The sequence below is a fragment of the Glycine soja genome, unplaced genomic scaffold (genome assembly GCF_004193775.1).
Source record: "Glycine soja cultivar W05 unplaced genomic scaffold, ASM419377v2 tig00104483_1_pilon, whole genome shotgun sequence".
Classification (NCBI taxonomy): Eukaryota; Viridiplantae; Streptophyta; class Magnoliopsida; order Fabales; family Fabaceae; genus Glycine; species Glycine soja.
In genome coordinates, this window is record NW_021144438.1 from 21,608 (window position 1) to 38,417 (window position 16,810).

General features: G+C 33.8%; 4 protein-coding genes across 4 annotated transcripts; 3 read left to right on the plus strand and 1 right to left on the minus strand.

Moving 5' to 3' along the window:
- Positions 1-2,434: 2,434 nt before the first annotated feature.
- Positions 2,435-3,280, plus strand: LOC114404526 (F-box/kelch-repeat protein At3g23880-like). The gene has a single exon (XM_028367430.1). The coding sequence runs from the start codon at positions 2,435-2,437 to the stop codon at positions 3,278-3,280; it is 846 nt and encodes a 281-aa protein (XP_028223231.1).
- A 1,382-nt stretch (positions 3,281-4,662) lies between these two features.
- Positions 4,663-5,989, plus strand: LOC114404524 (chromatin modification-related protein EAF1 B-like). Its single transcript, XM_028367428.1, has 4 exons — positions 4,663-5,005; positions 5,106-5,302; positions 5,403-5,456; positions 5,566-5,989. Exons 2-4 carry the CDS (start codon positions 5,219-5,221, stop codon positions 5,674-5,676), a joined length of 249 nt encoding a protein of 82 aa, XP_028223229.1. The 5' UTR covers positions 4,663-5,005; positions 5,106-5,218; the 3' UTR covers positions 5,677-5,989.
- A 6,298-nt stretch (positions 5,990-12,287) lies between these two features.
- Positions 12,288-12,674, minus strand: LOC114404527. Its single transcript, XM_028367431.1, has one exon. It carries the CDS (start codon positions 12,672-12,674, stop codon positions 12,288-12,290), a length of 387 nt encoding a protein of 128 aa, XP_028223232.1.
- A 1,111-nt stretch (positions 12,675-13,785) lies between these two features.
- Positions 13,786-15,114, plus strand: LOC114404534 (chromatin modification-related protein EAF1 B-like). Its single transcript, XM_028367435.1, has 3 exons — positions 13,786-13,976; positions 14,178-14,390; positions 14,483-15,114. Exons 1-3 carry the CDS (start codon positions 13,879-13,881, stop codon positions 14,682-14,684), a joined length of 513 nt encoding a protein of 170 aa, XP_028223236.1. The 5' UTR covers positions 13,786-13,878; the 3' UTR covers positions 14,685-15,114.
- Positions 15,115-16,810: the final 1,696 nt, after the last annotated feature.

Below are 16,810 nucleotides of genomic sequence, written 5' to 3' on the forward strand. Positions count from 1 at the left end.
AATAGATTATGCCTAAGGTTGATGCTCAAGTGCCAGACTGGGTGCAACAACATACGTGGATTCATGGGATTCAAATTCCCATCACGCTGTGGGTTATTTGGAGGGCTAGGAATAAAAGCATTTTGAGGAGGAGATGGGGACAACTACTCAGTGACATGCGCAAGTGTAGTCTCTTGTGCATTATACTAAAAGTTGTGTGTTGGGGAACATGTTAATTTGCATGAGCAAAGCAGATGGATTTGCTGGGTGAGACCTCCTTTAAGGGCGGTGACATTGAAGGTAAATGGTAGCATGATGGGTAGCCCTCCTAGGGCAGGGTTTGGAGGACTTTGTAGGGTTCACCATGGAAGCTTTCTTGTGGGCTTATATGGTCATGTTGGAGGGCAAGAGATCTTATATGCTGAGATTTAAGCATTGTTGTGCTTGCACAGGTTTAAATTACAGTTTGCAACCACAATGCAATGCAATGATTTTTCGACTCACCACAATACGATCGCAACTGCAATTTAAAACCATGGTTGCGTTGTTTGAATATTTACTGGGACTCACCATAATACAACCGCAACCGCAACCACAATTTTTCGACTCACCCTCATTCATTTGAGTAATAATATGCCTTTGTGTTATAACATGTATAGCAATGAGATTGGGCTTATCAAGAAGTTGATGCCTTTGTGTGCGGTGCAGCACACTCTAGCTCCATGAGGGAAATCAGTGCGCAGACGTGTTAGCAAAACTGGGAGCTAATTCTTTGAGTCCTCTTGATGCTTTGCATGATCCCCCAGTTGCAGGCAGATGCACTGAGGGTTGTCTTCCCAAGGCTGTAATTCACTTTTAGTTTGTGCTTCCCCCTTTAACAATTAGAATTCCTATCTATGTGTTTGCATGATTGATTTTTTTTTCTTTTCTGGAATCTGCTTTTGAGTGGATATGTCCGGTTTCAGGTATTTTTGAAAGAATACTATATCAAAGTACATATAGCATGAGTGAAATGTTGTCAAAATGTTAAACAACTAAGAAGCAAAGTGATTTAGACCTCAAATTTGCAAACGAAAGATTCGAAAGAATTGTAAGTTTTGAAGAGGCAATATGCAGCATTACCAGCAGTAATTGTTATCAGGTTTTGTTTATTTGATTTTGGTAATAAAGATAGCTACCAGGATAGGCAGGATTTTATTACAAAATATTTATCTTTTGAAGTTTTATTTATTTTTATATAAATAATTTAATTATATAAAATAATTACGCATCCACTTTCTTGTTTATTATTATTATAATAATTTTAAAACGAAACTTTTTCCTTATAGTCAGTCTCTTCTCACCTAACTAAAGATTTATTGAAGTTTTTTTTTATCTATTTGTTAATAGTTTTTTATTTTACTTCATTGTCATAATAGTTTAAAAACCTTTTAAAGTTTTATTTTACTGAAAAATTTCTTATTGTAAAACTTTTACTTAATTATTCATTCATTGATCATTGTTATATATTTTACTTTTATGTAATTTAGTAAAAAAAATGCTGAAATTTCCTCACAGTTACCCCATTATTTCCCATTTACTCTATTAATTCCATTTTCAAACTATTTTTACGTAGTAATTATAAAATATAGCATATTCTTAAATTATTATATACTCCAATAATAGTTTTTAGTAATTATAAAAAATTATTTGTAGTTATTAAAATGGACTATGATTGGGAGAAACATATCTAATTTTTCTTTTTTCTTTTTCTTAAATATATGTCATAAAATTTTAAAATATGTCGAAGAATCTGATGATAAAAACTGTGAGAAACATATCTAATCTTTCTTCTCTTTCTTAACCCAAATGGACAAAAAATGTTATGTGTATTTAAATCAGGATTTATTGCACTAAATTTGTTAAGAAATTGTTTTTAGCTCCTGCATCTTTCGCCTGATTTATTTCCAATTTTATTACAGCAATTATTAAAAGATTAAAAACATTTGTCTCTGAAATAAAATATATTCATTTATCGAAGGGTTAAACCCTAGAAACATTGGGACATATATATATATATGCACTGTTCACGAAGGTCCATGCCTTGATAGGTACAGAATTTGGATTCAGAGTGTTTAGGCGCTTCGCTGAAAGCCACAGAAACATGCGACCAGAGAAGAAACCATGGTCGTCACTCCTCTGTAACGAAATCATCGAGGAAATCTTGTCTCATCTTCCCATGAAACCTTTGATCTGATTCAAGTGTGTGCGCAAGGAATGGAACTCCTTGATGTCAGAACCCTATTTCATCAAATTGCACCTTTGCAAATCTGCTGCGAAGGACGATTTGGAACACCTTCAATTGATAAAAAATGTCTGCCTCGAATCCATCCCTGAAATCCACATGGAATCGTGTGATGTAAGTTCGTTATTCCATTTCCTACAAATTCAAACGTCCTTGTTCAATTTCGCAAACATGTCAGGTTACCATCTGGTCGGTTCATGTAATGGGTTGCACTGTGGGGTTAGCGAAATACCAGAAGGATACCATGTTTGTTTCTGGAACAAGGCGACAAGGGTGATATCCAGAGAATCGTCAGCGCTGTCTTTTTCCCCGGGCATCGGTCGTAGAACAATGTTTGGGTTTGGCAATGATCCGTCAAGTGACAAATACAAGGTTGTAGCAATTGCGTTGACTATGCTCTCACTTGATGTATCTGAAAAGACTGAGATGAAAGTTTTTGGCGTGGGTGACAATAGTTGGAGAAACCTTAAAGGTTTTCCTGTTCTTTGGACTTTACCTGAAGTTGGTGGAGTGTATCTGAGTGGAACCATTAATTGGGTTGTTATTAAGGGAAAAGAAACCATTCATTCTGAAATCGTAATTATTTCTGTTGACCTGGAGAAGGAGACTTGCAGATCACTGTTTCTTCCGGACGATTTTTGCTTTTTTGATACAAATATTGGAGTTTTTAGAGACTCGCTGTGTGTTTGGCAAGATAGCAACACCCATCTTTGCTTGTGGCAGATGAGGAAGTTTGGAGATGACAAGTCTTGGATTCAATTAATAAATTTTAGTTATTTACATCTTAATATTTGTCCTTATGAAGAAAAATCAATGATTTTACCATTGTGCATGTCTAACAATGGAGACTTCTTCATGCTGAAATTCACTAGAAATGCTGATGATGAATACCAAACAATTCTGTATAACCAGAGGGATTGTAAGTCTCAAGTTTCTGTCGCTCCCTCAGGTAGTTTCAGAACTTTGTTGTGGCGCAACCACAAGCTTTTTATCAAAAGTTTGGTCATACCTTATTGAAATTCTACAGATGTGAGTTCTTGATTACCCTATTTAATTGGCATCATCTAATTTCTGTCTTTTCAATTATATAATGATAATCTCGAACGCTTTGTCAGATGTTTAATTCTTTGTCACTTAATTATGTGAGATCTAATCTATATCATGTAGATTCCTCTTCAAATACTCTTTGCTCTGTCTGTAAAGGGACTTGGTAGCTTTGCTCCATTGATGTTTTTCTGCTGCTTTACTTTGCATTTTCTTTTGCTAAGGGAGATCAATTATCCTTCATATTCCTCATCTCCTTGTACTTTTCTTTCCATCATGATGAATTTTGTTACCCCTCTGAAATCTGATATGAAGAGGAATGGAAAGAAGGAAATTAATATAGAACTGAAAATGCAGCACTAAATGCGGAAAGAATTGATAAGCATTCTAATTCATTGTCTCCTTCCTGTTTGTAATTTATAATGGAAATTAATACTAGCCAATTTCAAAGTTCAGTGTCTGTGTGTGTGTGTGTGTATAATTTTGAGGACAACCTCATTAGTATTTGATAGATGTAAATCTTGGTTGAAAACTGAAAGCTTCCTTGTTCTCTAATATAATATGGGGATGACCGAGCAATTGCCAACAATTCTGAATTGTGATTTCATTGAGGTAAACTGAAATTGGGGGTAATGATACCTATGCTGTTTTAGATTTAGTCTCTGTTTGGATTGGTGGAAGAGGTTGGGATGGAATATAATGTTATTATGTTTCATTATTTGGATTTGATAAAATGAGGATTAAATATAATGGAAACTAGTGAAACCTATCCCAATTTGGGGGGATGAGAGGAGCTAAAGGTCTAACTTTGTATAAATTATGAAGTTATGGTTCTATTCTTACCCTCTGATTATCAATGAATGAATTGTTTCAGCAGCACATTTCTTCTATGCTCTTTACTGCTACGTTTTTTACACTTCTCACCTTGCCTGCACCATGCTGTAGTTGTCTTTTCTCTATTATTTCAATCACACAAATCAGGTAATTAAAATAAAAAATGAATATTAGACTATTAGTCCATGACTCCATGACCCTTTAGTTCTTTATATTTTGATATTTTGTTAAAATTATTTTCCTTTTCAATATAAATAAAATATTGGTATTTTTAAAGTAAAGGTAATATGGGAATAAAAAAAGTTATCACTTATTTCATCCGATCACTTTCCAAACAGTTGATCAAGAACTTTCTTCCATTCCATTATAAAATATCTAAACAATGAAATAGAACTTTTATTCTATTATGTTTTGTTTCTCTCCAATTTGTTCCATTTCATTTCCTTCCACCAATTCAAATAAAACCTTAGAGACTCTTTCTACTGTAAAAACTAGTTGAATGTTGCTTAGTTGTGGGATAAAGTGTGTTTGGTTTGTAGATGGCACAACTTTCAAGACACCTCAATGGAAAAGCTTGTGTGTTGTTGCTTTGGGTCAAACCTCAGTTTGAGCATTTGAAACATGAAAACAAACACACCTATAGAAGTCAATAATGTTTAGATGGGATATGGAGTTTTGAACTTATAATGTTTTATGTTGTTTTGAAGTAGACATTGGAGAACTTTACTTTTATGCTTTTCCTTTTCTTAGTTGTTCACAATATTTTCTTCAGCGCTTATCCTATGGTGTTTTTATGTATTTAACAGAGGGATCATGCCAAAAAGAGATTGGATAGTCATCACTTTGAACCTAATGGAAGTAGCGGTAAACTGCCCTGTTATCTGATAATATATTTAGAAAACTTTTCTGTAGTCAGTATTATATTTTTTTCATGCTTGATGTTTTTAACTGTCGTGTTTTGAAGGTTTGTATGGCCAGCATAGTGTGAAGAAGCTGAAGCCAACAAAACAATCCCTTGATAATTTTGACAATGTTGCTCCAATAGCTAATTCTATTCCCTCCCCTGCTGCTTCGCAAATGAGTAACATGTCCAGTCCAAGTAAATTTATTAGAATCATTAGTGGTGGACGAGATAGGGGGAGGAAAGCCAAAGCACTTAAGGTAATTTTGCTGGGAACTTAGATGGTTGTGTGGTAGCAAAGTGTCTGTTGTCACCGTACTGATCTTTTTATTTGCATTTTTGGTTTAATAATTCTTGTAGGTTTCTGTGGGACAGCCTGGTTCTGGAAGTCCTTGGTCACTATTTGAAGAGCAGGTTGTTTGTTGTTCGATAGTTATCTCAACTTAACTCTTGTCATGTTTTGGAGTAAATATTTGAACTTAGTGACTTGCATAAAGTTGTTATCTATTATCCAATGTTGCAGGCTCTTGTTGTCCTGGTGCATGATATGGGTCCAAACTGGGAGCTTGTTAGTGATGCTATCAACAGTACTAGAGAAGGGTTTAGGTCGTATGACTTGACCCGTATGACATGACCCATAGGCCCACAACGTTTAAAAACCCTTGGAAAAAAGAAAGGTTGAGTTTGGACCATGATCTGACCAGACCCAAAGCCCAAAATGTTTGAAAAACCCTTATAAAAGTATTGTATTCTCGAGATATAAAATTGTGACCAATTACTAAACTAAACACTGCACCCCAACAATACTGAGGTACTCTTCCAGTGACCCTGCAACAACCATCACTGGCAGCTGTGATCATCTCTGGTGGCGATGACCGTCTCCAACAAACTTGTCTCCTTTATTTCACTCTTTTTTTATCTGGTTTTTCTTTGCTTCTCTTGTTTTACTGTTCTATTATGTGTTTTAATTATAATGTTTTGTATTTTTGTTCATTATAAATATTATTTTGGTTTTATATTTTTAATTCTTCTTTAATTGTGTTTATAAAACTATTATTATTTGTATCCTTTTTTAAATTCTGATATATTTAATTGTTTTCTAATTCTGTTATTTAATTGTTAGTTTATAACTATCCTTTTTAATCACCATTATGTCTTTGATGAATGTTATGATATTTTCTTGAAATTTAGTATATGATTCTTCTGTTTTTTTTTAAAATTTATTTATGCTTTTTTTTAGTTTTTGTCTATATTTTTTTTTTGTCCACCATTGCTTCTGCCATAGGTCCACCATATGTATATGGCAGATTTTTGGCTTACAGCCATAAGCTGTCATCCACTGTTGATAACCTTGGTGTTTTTAAGAATTATGTTAATGACTTTATGTGATGAGATTTTGAGACTTTGATAATTGTTATGACATTGTTTTTTTTTCTGAGATTGATGATATTTACTTGAATTTTAGTTTATTATTATATTGTTTTTTTTAGATTTGTGATTTGGAAAATTGGTCTTCCGGTTCTTGATTTGTATCCCGATTCAATTACCATGCTTCTGCCATAGGCCATCATGCCATCTGCCGTATGTGTATTGCGGATTTGTGGATTTTTAGCTCACCGCCATAGGCTGTTATTTGCTATTGATAAACCTTGATTGGGAAACTGAGCGGTTGTAGAAGGGGAAATCCTTGGAAGGAGTATTCTCCCTTTTCTGTTTTCCACTCAGTCAATCATGACAGAACTGTTCTTTCTTTTCTCCTTTATTTCTCAGCTATCTTTCTCATGGATCTATAATTGAAGGAATACAATTTTGCAATATTTCCAGTGTATCTTTCGGAAACCAAAAGAGTGCAAGGAGCGTCACAAAATTTTAATGGATAGAACTTCTGGGGATGGTGCAGATAGCGCGGAAGACTCAGGGTCTTCTCAGTCTTATTCGTCTACACTACCTGGAATTCCAAAGGCATGAATACTTTTATTATTTGGTTTAATTACTCATTTGGTTTCTATAGTTACAAAAAATTTCCCTTTTTGTCCCTACACACATTTTTTAATCTTTTTTATTCCCTACACATATCATTTTAATCCCTTTAAGTCCTGTTTGGACTAACAAGGATTAAAAATGATATGTGTAGGGACTAAAAGGGGATGCTTTGAAGCATTGGGACTAAAAGGGAAAGTTTTTGTAACTATAGAGAGACCAAATGATTAATTAAACCTTATTATTTCTTAATTTTTATTATGCGTTCACACATACATATTAGTAGATCCTCATTGTTTGATTGGTTTTACATTTTTGTATCTTTAGCAGGGTAGTGCTCGACAGTTGTTTCAACGTTTACCACAGGAATCAGGTTTTAATCAAAATCTTATATTAGGTGGATTCTAATATACAATTGCAGTGACATTTAAAAATGGTATTTATTTTAAGTCAATCACTTTTATGACTAGTTAAATATGATGATTAGTTAATTCAAATATCCGACAAACTTAATTTATATACAGTTGAAACTTGAATTTAGTGATGCTTGTAGTTGTATGAATGCCATTTTAAGATTAGATCTGCTTGTATTGCAATGGCCTAATTGTATTACATTGTGCGTGAGAGAGTGTATTGGTAAAAACTCAAGTCCCACATCGGCTAGAGATAAGACCAAGATAAAATATATAAGTGGGGAGCAACCCTCAGTCAATGACTTTTACTTAGGCCCATAACCCATATTCTAAGACTAAAGAACAGAACAAAGAAGAGAGAACTCTCCTCCAAGGGTTTCCCCTTCACACGATTTCTCTTTTCACCAAAAACTAGTTGTCAACTTACAAATGTTGACAGACCTGAATGAATTCCCTCTCATTCAGTCGTATTTATTTGTCACTTACTCTAACTATTAATCTTAACTTTTGGAATTTTGGCTTAAGACCTAACTCAACTCCCACAAAACCAGCTTGTAAGGTGAGGATTGTCCAAGGTTTATGAGCTCTATTTAAGCCATATCTCTAGTTGATGCGGGACTGAAGCACCACCCTTGGGGCTACAGTTAAGGCAACCCCCAAAGAGGCTGCAACTAAGGCTGGTTGGGGATAACTGTAATTAAGGTGGCTTTCCAACCAGTGTTTTTAAATAGAGCGCATCATGATGTTATAAAGCTATCATGCTGCGGTTTTCAGGGAAAACACAATTGTGATGGCGTCGTGTTGCATAAGCCGCAAAAAAGGCAATCGTGGCTGCTTTGCTCCTCTTGGCTGTCATGCGTGTTGTGGATCTTGCGAAGAGGAGAAGTTTCTCCGTCCACAATCGTGGAGGCAGTTTCAAATTAGGGTTATGAAGGAGATGTTTGGTTTGGGCTTGCGGGTCAAATGGAAATTGGGCTCACTGCTTTGTTAAACTGAGTAGGTTGGGCTCACGTGCCTTTTTAAAACATAATATAAGGATTCGGATTTGCTTTTGTTTTATTCATACTACTACTAAAACTCAAGTGCCTTAACTTGGGCTCAAGTTCCTTTTGAGTTTTTATTTCTATTGCATTAAATCCTTCCTTCCTCCCAAAACTTCTCTACGTTAACCCTTCCTCCCAAAACTAAGAATCGCCAAGCCTTCATCTCCAATCCAGTCTCCAGTCTTCCCAGAACATTTCTTCACTCCTCAATAGCTTGTGCAGCCTGTGTTTCAACTCTGAAACCTTGCAAGAATATAAAAGATTGTATTTTGTTGGTTTTGAGGAGGAAATTATAAAAAACAGATGAGAGAAGAGAGACAATACATATGCAGAGGAAATAGAATTATTCTATTCTAATTCAAATTGTTCTCAGCAACGATACAATAAATAGTAAAAGATAAACTAATTAGATAACAAGATATTAGCAAAACAGAATATTAAAACTAACTTGCTCCTTAAAGATAAGAGGAACCACTTATTGACTAGGCTAATCCATTAAAACTGACTTATTCCTAAAATATAGGAAATCAACTTATTTACTAAATCCTATTTTAAAAACTGAAAAATAAAATATTATGCAGTTACAAAAGTATATCTCCAACACTCCTCCTTGCTTTTGGAACTGTAAACTCCAATTCTTTGATTTCAAGTTTGTTGATAGGTAGTGACTTTGTAAACATGTCAACCAGTTGATCTTTAGACCTACAATAAATTAAGTTCACTTCACCACTTTGTTGCATCTTTATCAAATAATAGAACTTGATGTTGAAATGTTTAGTCTTCCCATGACACACGAGATTGTTTGCAATAGCAATGACTACTTGATTATCAATAAAAATTCCAGTTTTGTTCTTTTGAGCAAATAGAATGTTTGGCCTTGTTGTAGTGAGATACATTAGACATCCAATCAAGCTCCCATAATATCCTTCATCAATGTTATCAACACCTTCTTCTTTTTGGAACTTCTCCTTTTGATTCATTAGTGTGCTAGCAGATTTGCATTCCTCCATTTGAAACTTCTTCAAATTTTCTTTTGCATATTTCCTTTTTTTCATGTTTAGCATTCTTTCAAGATGGCAATGATCAAGTCTCTTGTGCTTGAATTCCGTGGGTGTGACTTGAGTGAAATAGGTTGTATGCTCCTCCTCTGCTGGATCAAATGAGAAGCTTTTACCTTTCATTTTAACCCTTAGAACTTCCCGGCCAAAATTGTCATAGATAAAGCAATGTTGATGTTCAAAGGACACTTTAAATCCCTTTTTAATCAACTGACCTACGCTTAACAAGTTTTGGTCAATGTTAGGTACATAAAGAACATCTGATATTAATTTGATACCTGAACACGTTGAAATTGCAACAGTTCCTTTTCCTTTATAGCCACCATTCCCAATTCTGACCTTTGAGACATTAGTTGGCTTCAAATCCTTGAATAAAGTCTTATCATATGTCATGTGGTTCGTACAACCACTATCAATCAACCAACTTTCACTTGATTCACTACTCAAGGTTGATAATTTTTCTTTTTATCCTTACCTTTGTTTTGGTTGTTTGCACTATTTTCGCTGCTTGCTGGCTGGTTCTTCTTGAAAAAATCCTTTTTGCTTTCATCAACTTCATGATGTTTGGTGGGCAAAGCATGTGACACCCTCTACCCCTCACATATATATTAATAAAGGAATAAAAATTCAAATATTAATTAAAAGTATTTTTAAAACATTTTTAAATACAAGCTTTTCAAATGGGTAAAAGGCTCACATTCACTTTCTTCTACATCATATTCAAACTTGTCCAAATAAATAATAAAGTCATCTTGACACAAAGTAGGTCATCTAAGTTTCATACAATTAATATAGAACCTATATCCTAATGTCACATCCTATCAAAGCGTGGTGTTCTCGTGTCCTCTAGCATGAGGTTCTTCATATCCCCCGAACACAAAGTTCAATATCATCACAGGATCCAAACACAAATAGCAAACCGGGAGTGAGTTATCACATTTCTAACTACTAGAGAGAAACAACACAACATATAGTAGCCAAATACAATTTACTTAGCATATCTCACATTATTTCATCACTTTGCCTTTCATCAATCACACTTTTCATCCATCAATCACACCTTTCAATCATCAATCACAATACACAGGAATCACACACTCCGATCAAGACATAATAACACATCAATTTCATAATAAACAATTAGCAAGCGTATGCAACAGTTATGCTAAGACTCAAGCTTATATGCAATGTGGTACCATGTCAATGAAAAACCTCGGCGGGCGCCTAGGAGTACATGACAAGACAAGCCACACAATAGTAAGTCAAGTCACTCTCACTAGGTAATATCATAGGGAGACCAGTCAGGGTCACAGTGTTTTGCGAGAATTCTCCAACCATATAAGATCAACATAGGCTTAAAGGAGCACTCAAACCGTGTGACCCCCAAGGCCTACACTCCGAAGAGTCCGTCAGGGCCTCTCCCTCCTGATTCAGGTCCAACCAAGAAAATATTTTAGCACACAGACTCTATCTATGAACTGTACAAAACACATGACTTCTCAATTGTTCTCAAAATAATTTTAACTCGTCGTCCTTTAAGGGTCTTATCATTAACTCGTCGCCCTTAAAGGGACTTAACATTAACTCGTCGCCCTAAAAGGGACTTAACATCAACTCGTCGCCCTAAAAGGGACTTAGCATTAACTCATCGCCCTTGAAGGGACTTATGATCGTGTGATTGTACAATTCATAGTTCACAACTCAATGCACATATATATCTCAATCGTATACATACTCAATTTATCACATACACTTAATCCCAATCACAATGGTATAATCTCAATTTAACATGTTATCACACCTCATGAATCATGTACACTTTACCTATGAAAAATTATAATTCAATAAACATCCCAAAATAAACCCAAATTTAGTTCTCTAAAGATCCCTACACATGTTCATTCTAACCCCCAATTGCGATAAATTCATCCCTTACCTCTGAGCGGACTCACGTGTCTTCAGCTAGCGATAGTAACATTTCTAGCGGTTCCCTTAGATTCCTTCAGTTATTCCTCCGACTGTTCCGATAGAATTCCCAAACGCCAGAGAGACGGAGAAGAGATTGAAACCTCCACTTGTACTGTCTTCATCCGATTCCTTTTTCTCCCACCACGAATATTATCTCAAAAATCCCAATGGTGGAACTGTGCGCAATTGAATTACGAACAACATATCCAAATTTCATGAAAATCCAACGGTTAACGAATTCGGGATCGTAGTTTTACCGAGACAGTTTTGGGTTTCTGCAGGAAAATAAAAGGCTACAATGCGAAGGGTTTTCCTCTAAGCTCAGACATAATATCAAAATTCCCAACGGTTAGAATGCTCGTAATTGGGTTGCAAACGTGGTGTTCAAATTTCACAATGATCCAACGGTGAATGAGCCCGAGATCGTCATTTTTCTAAGACAGGTTTGGTGGGCTACGGGAAAAAGAAAGGGTTTTGAGAGGAGAATGGGAAAAACGAAAATGAGGCCAAAAAGAGGCATCTGACTTAACATAACTATTTATACCTAGGTACTCAGCCTATTATTTGCTCTATATTTATTTATTTATTTTATAAAAACAAACTCTATTTTATTTTCTATCAAACAAATAAATGAAATACCCTTTTTATTTTCTCTCAAATCATTATTTTAATTAATAATTATATCTTCTTATTTATTTATTTATAAAATCTCATCATTTTTCTAAAACTTTATTTATTTATAAATAACAATCCTTTTTAATCTAGATTACAAAAATTGAGATGTTACAAAGTACCTTCGACAACACGATCTTGCCTCATCAACCTTCGTTGCTCTTGAGCTTGCAGGGCATGTAGCACTTCTGCCAATGTGATTTTTGACAGATCCTTTGTGTTCTCCAATGAAGTTATAGATGCTTCATACCTCTCTGGCACCGTTACCAAAATTTTCTCTACAATTCTCGAATCAGCAAAATCACTTCCCAACAACTTTATCTTGTTAGCAATACCCAATAATTTGTTTGAGTATTCTTCGATTGTCTCTGACTCTTGCCTCCTTTGAAGCTCAAATTCCCTCCTTAAATTCAGCACTTGCATGCTTCGTATTCTATCATCTCCAGCGTATTCCTCTTTCAGATAATCCCAAATTGCTTTGGGTGATTTAAGAGTCATGATTCTGATGAATATCATTTGTGAAACACCAGTGAACAAACATGACCTCGCCTTTGCCTTCTTCATCTTTCTTTCCTTGTGATTTTTAATTTGGGCCATGGTGGGATTTTCAGGCAGTGGATATATTTCATAATCCTCTTCCACAGTATCCCACAAATCCAAAGACTCCATGTAGGATTGCATTTTCACTTCCCAAAGATCATAATTCTCTCCATCAAAGATTGGAAGAGTTATGTGGGTAAAACTTGCTTCACCTTCCATGATACAGGATCCCGTAAGAATAAGGCTCTCGATACCAATTGTTGGTTTTGAGGAGGAAAGTATAAAAAACAGAGGAGAGAAGAGAGACAATACGTATGCAAAGGAAATAGAATTATTCTATTCTAATTCAAATTGTTCTCAACAGCGATACAATAAATAGTAAAAGATAAACTAATTAGATAACAAGATATTAGCAAAACAGAATATTAAAACTAACTTGCTCCTTAAAGATAAGGGGAACCACTTATTGACTAGACTAATCCATTAAAACTGACTTATTCCTAAAATATAGGAAATCAACTTATATACTAAATCGTATTTTAAAAATTGAAAAATAAAATATTATGCAGTTAAAAAAGTATATCTCCAACATATTTCTTGATTGATGGGAAAAGAACAGAACAAAGTCCTCCAAAGGTTTCCCCCTCACGAAGGATTTTTCCTTCACAGCAAACAAATGTTCAATTTACGAATGGTAACTGGCAGATCTGAATGAATTTCCTTACCTTAAGTCTTCCTATTTTTTTGTCACTAACTAACTCTAAAACTAATATTCTAATTATCCTTAATTAACTCCCCCTTCCTGCGGTCCTAATGGTAACCTTTTTGGAATTGGACTTTTCTGTATCTATTGGTTTATTTCCTGGTTGATTTCTAGAGTGCAGTTACCTCTGGAGAAGTCGGACATTTAATCATAATTTTTGTCATTTTTTTAATTCTGATTTTAATGTGATTATGCAGCAAACAGCATAACTTTTTTATATCCTGTTGGCACTTTTCCTGCTGATTTTGTATGGTAATATCTTACCGATATGGGACATACACTGCTGGTTGGTTTAATTATTTTTGAAGAATATTATTGATGTGTATCTATGAGCAGGGTGGTAGCTGTAAGAATTTTAAAACCTTTTAATAACAGCTGATTTGAAATTCTTTTGTTTAAATGCAGAATGATAACCAACCATTAGTACCTGTCCATAATTCACACGGGATTGCTCTTTCCCAAATCTGCCCGAACAACTTGAATGGAAATGTTTTGACATAAGTTCTATTTGATTTGATTTGATTTTTTTGTTGGGTGGTGGTGGTGGTTAGCATTGAAGTTTTAAAGTTATGAATACTATTGTATTATTGTCTATGCCACAACTAGGGTTACCTTGAATTTTTCACATTCTGGTTGTACATTATTGTTTTGTTTGGCACAATCACAAGTATCTTAACCATTTTTGAGTTCTGGTGAAGGCCACTTGATCTTTGTGATACAAATCAAACAAGCCCAGATGTCCTGTCTCTTGGGTATCAAGGCTCTCTTGCTGGTGGTTTACCAATGTCAAATCATAGTTCTGTTTCATCTGTGCATCCTTCAGCTGGGCTAAATTCATCACTTCCATCATCTTCTGATATTGGTCTTAGCAATAACTTAACATCATCTGGTCCATTGGCAGCCCCTGCCAGGTTAGCACATTTTATAACTGGAGATTCTTGCTATGCAATTATTAAATACACATAATTAGTTATTCAATGCTAGGGACTGCATGTGTTTTCAGGGATAGTAGATATGGAGTTTCACGAACTCCACCTTTATCAGTTGACGAACAGAAGAGAATACAACAATATAATCAGATGATATCTAGCAGAAACATGCCGCAATCTACCATGTCTGTTCCTGGATCTCTTTCAGGAAGTGATCTTGGTGGTGTGCGAATGTTGCCTGGTGGAAATGGTATGGGCATGTTGGGGTGGGATTAACAGAAGCATTAGACCAGGGTTTCAGGGAGTGCCATCATCATCTATGCTTAGTTCTGGAGGCATGCCTTCTTCTAGTATGGTGGGGATTCCAAGCCCTGTAAATATGCATGCTGGAGTTGGTGCTGGACAAGGAAACTCAATGCTGAGACCTCGGGAGACTGTACATATGATGAGGGTGAGAAGTGCTCTGGTTCTCTCTTCGAATTTAATTGGTTCTATTGGTGATAATTAACATTTTGGGGTTGGAATTTCTGCTTTTGGCTATGAAACTTAATATCCATCCAATTTAGCATCCCAGTTATTACAATGTTTCCAATAGTTTCTCAACTTGGTTGGGCAATAAGTTCATAGCAAGTCAGTTCTATTTTGATTGATCTTGCCTTTGTGCATCAATTAACATTTATGGTGATCCTATTTATTTTAACCAATGATTTTTCTTACAATTAGATATGTTTCTTACAATTTTTGTCATCAGACTCTTCAATATATTTTAAAATTTTACGAGATATATTTAAGAAAAAAAAAAGAAAAAAGAAAAGTTAGATATGTTTCTCAATATTTATGGGCCTGTGCTCTGCAGAGTATTTAGTTTGGGAAAATAATTATATTTATTTTATATCATATCCATTTTAATAACTAAAGAATAATGTTTTTTTATAAATACTAAAAACTATTATTTGAGTATATAATAATTTAAGAATATAATATATTTTATAATTACTACGTAAAAATAGTTTTGTAAATTGAATTAATAGAGTAGATGGAAAAAATTGCGTAACGGTGAGGAAATTTTGCAATTTTTTTTACTAAATTACATAAAAGTTTTACAATAAGAAATTTTTCAGTAAAAAAAAATTATAAAGTTTTTAAAATATTATGACAATGAAGTAAAAAAATTATAAACAAATAATAAATAAAATGCTCCCCAAATTTAATTGGAGTGAAAAAAATAGAAACAAGAATTTAAATTTGCTGATAAAACAATCTTCAATAAATCTTTAGTTAGTCGAGAAGAGACAGAATATAGGAAAAAATTTTCATATTAAAATTATTATGATAATAAACTAGAGAAAGGTTTGACAATTAAAATGAAATATATATATGTATATATATATATATATATCTTAGCAATTCAAATATCAAAATACTTTCACGCAAAAAGTTCATACATGTGTACATGTTTTTAATGTTTAACAATTCAGATGTTAATATGTTTTCTCATAAAAATACTGCTATACGGTATGAAATTCTAAAGTACGAAAAACAAGAAAGATGATGCATAATTATTTAAAGAAAAATAAATAAAACTTCAATAGATAAATCTTTTGTAATAAAATTCTGCTTATCTTGGTAGCTATCTATATTACCCAAATCAAATAAACAAAAGCTAATAAGAATTACTGCTGGTAAATGCTACATTTTTCTTGTTTTGGTAGTGCCGCATATTGCCTCTTCAAAACTTTCAATTCTTTCGAATCTTTCTTTTGAAAATTTGAGGTCTGCTTTAATTTGCTTCTTAGTTGTTTAACATTTTGACAACATTTCACAAATGAAAGTTAGAACAATAATGATTTGATTCATTTTAGAATTTAAAGTTTTCTCTAGTTTATTATCATAAGACCCCACAAGAAAGCTTTCATGGTGATCCCTACAAATTTCTCTAAACCCTGCCTAAGATGGTTTTTCCAAAAGTCGACTTAGAATCTATAGAATTTAAGATAATTTTTCTAATTACAATCTTAGAATTTAAAAAAACCTACAGTAATATTTTTTTATCAAATAAAAACTCACCATAATTGACTATAGAATTTACAAATCATATTTGATAAAAATCGTCTCTCTTCCCAACATGATGATATTTTGTTACTCAATAAAATTAATTTTAAATTAATGATTTATTTGGTGAAAAAAATCTTAAAACTTAAAAGAAAGTCACATTTTCCCCCTAATTACGCCATGCAATAATATTAAAAAATTCAAATGAAATTTTAAATTAAATTATATATGAAGATTGTTTTAATTTCTGATGATACGCTAATCTTAATTATTTTACTTTACCAGAACTTCTTAATATCAAATATAGATAATATTTCTATAAAAACAAAAAAATTAACATCGAATAAATA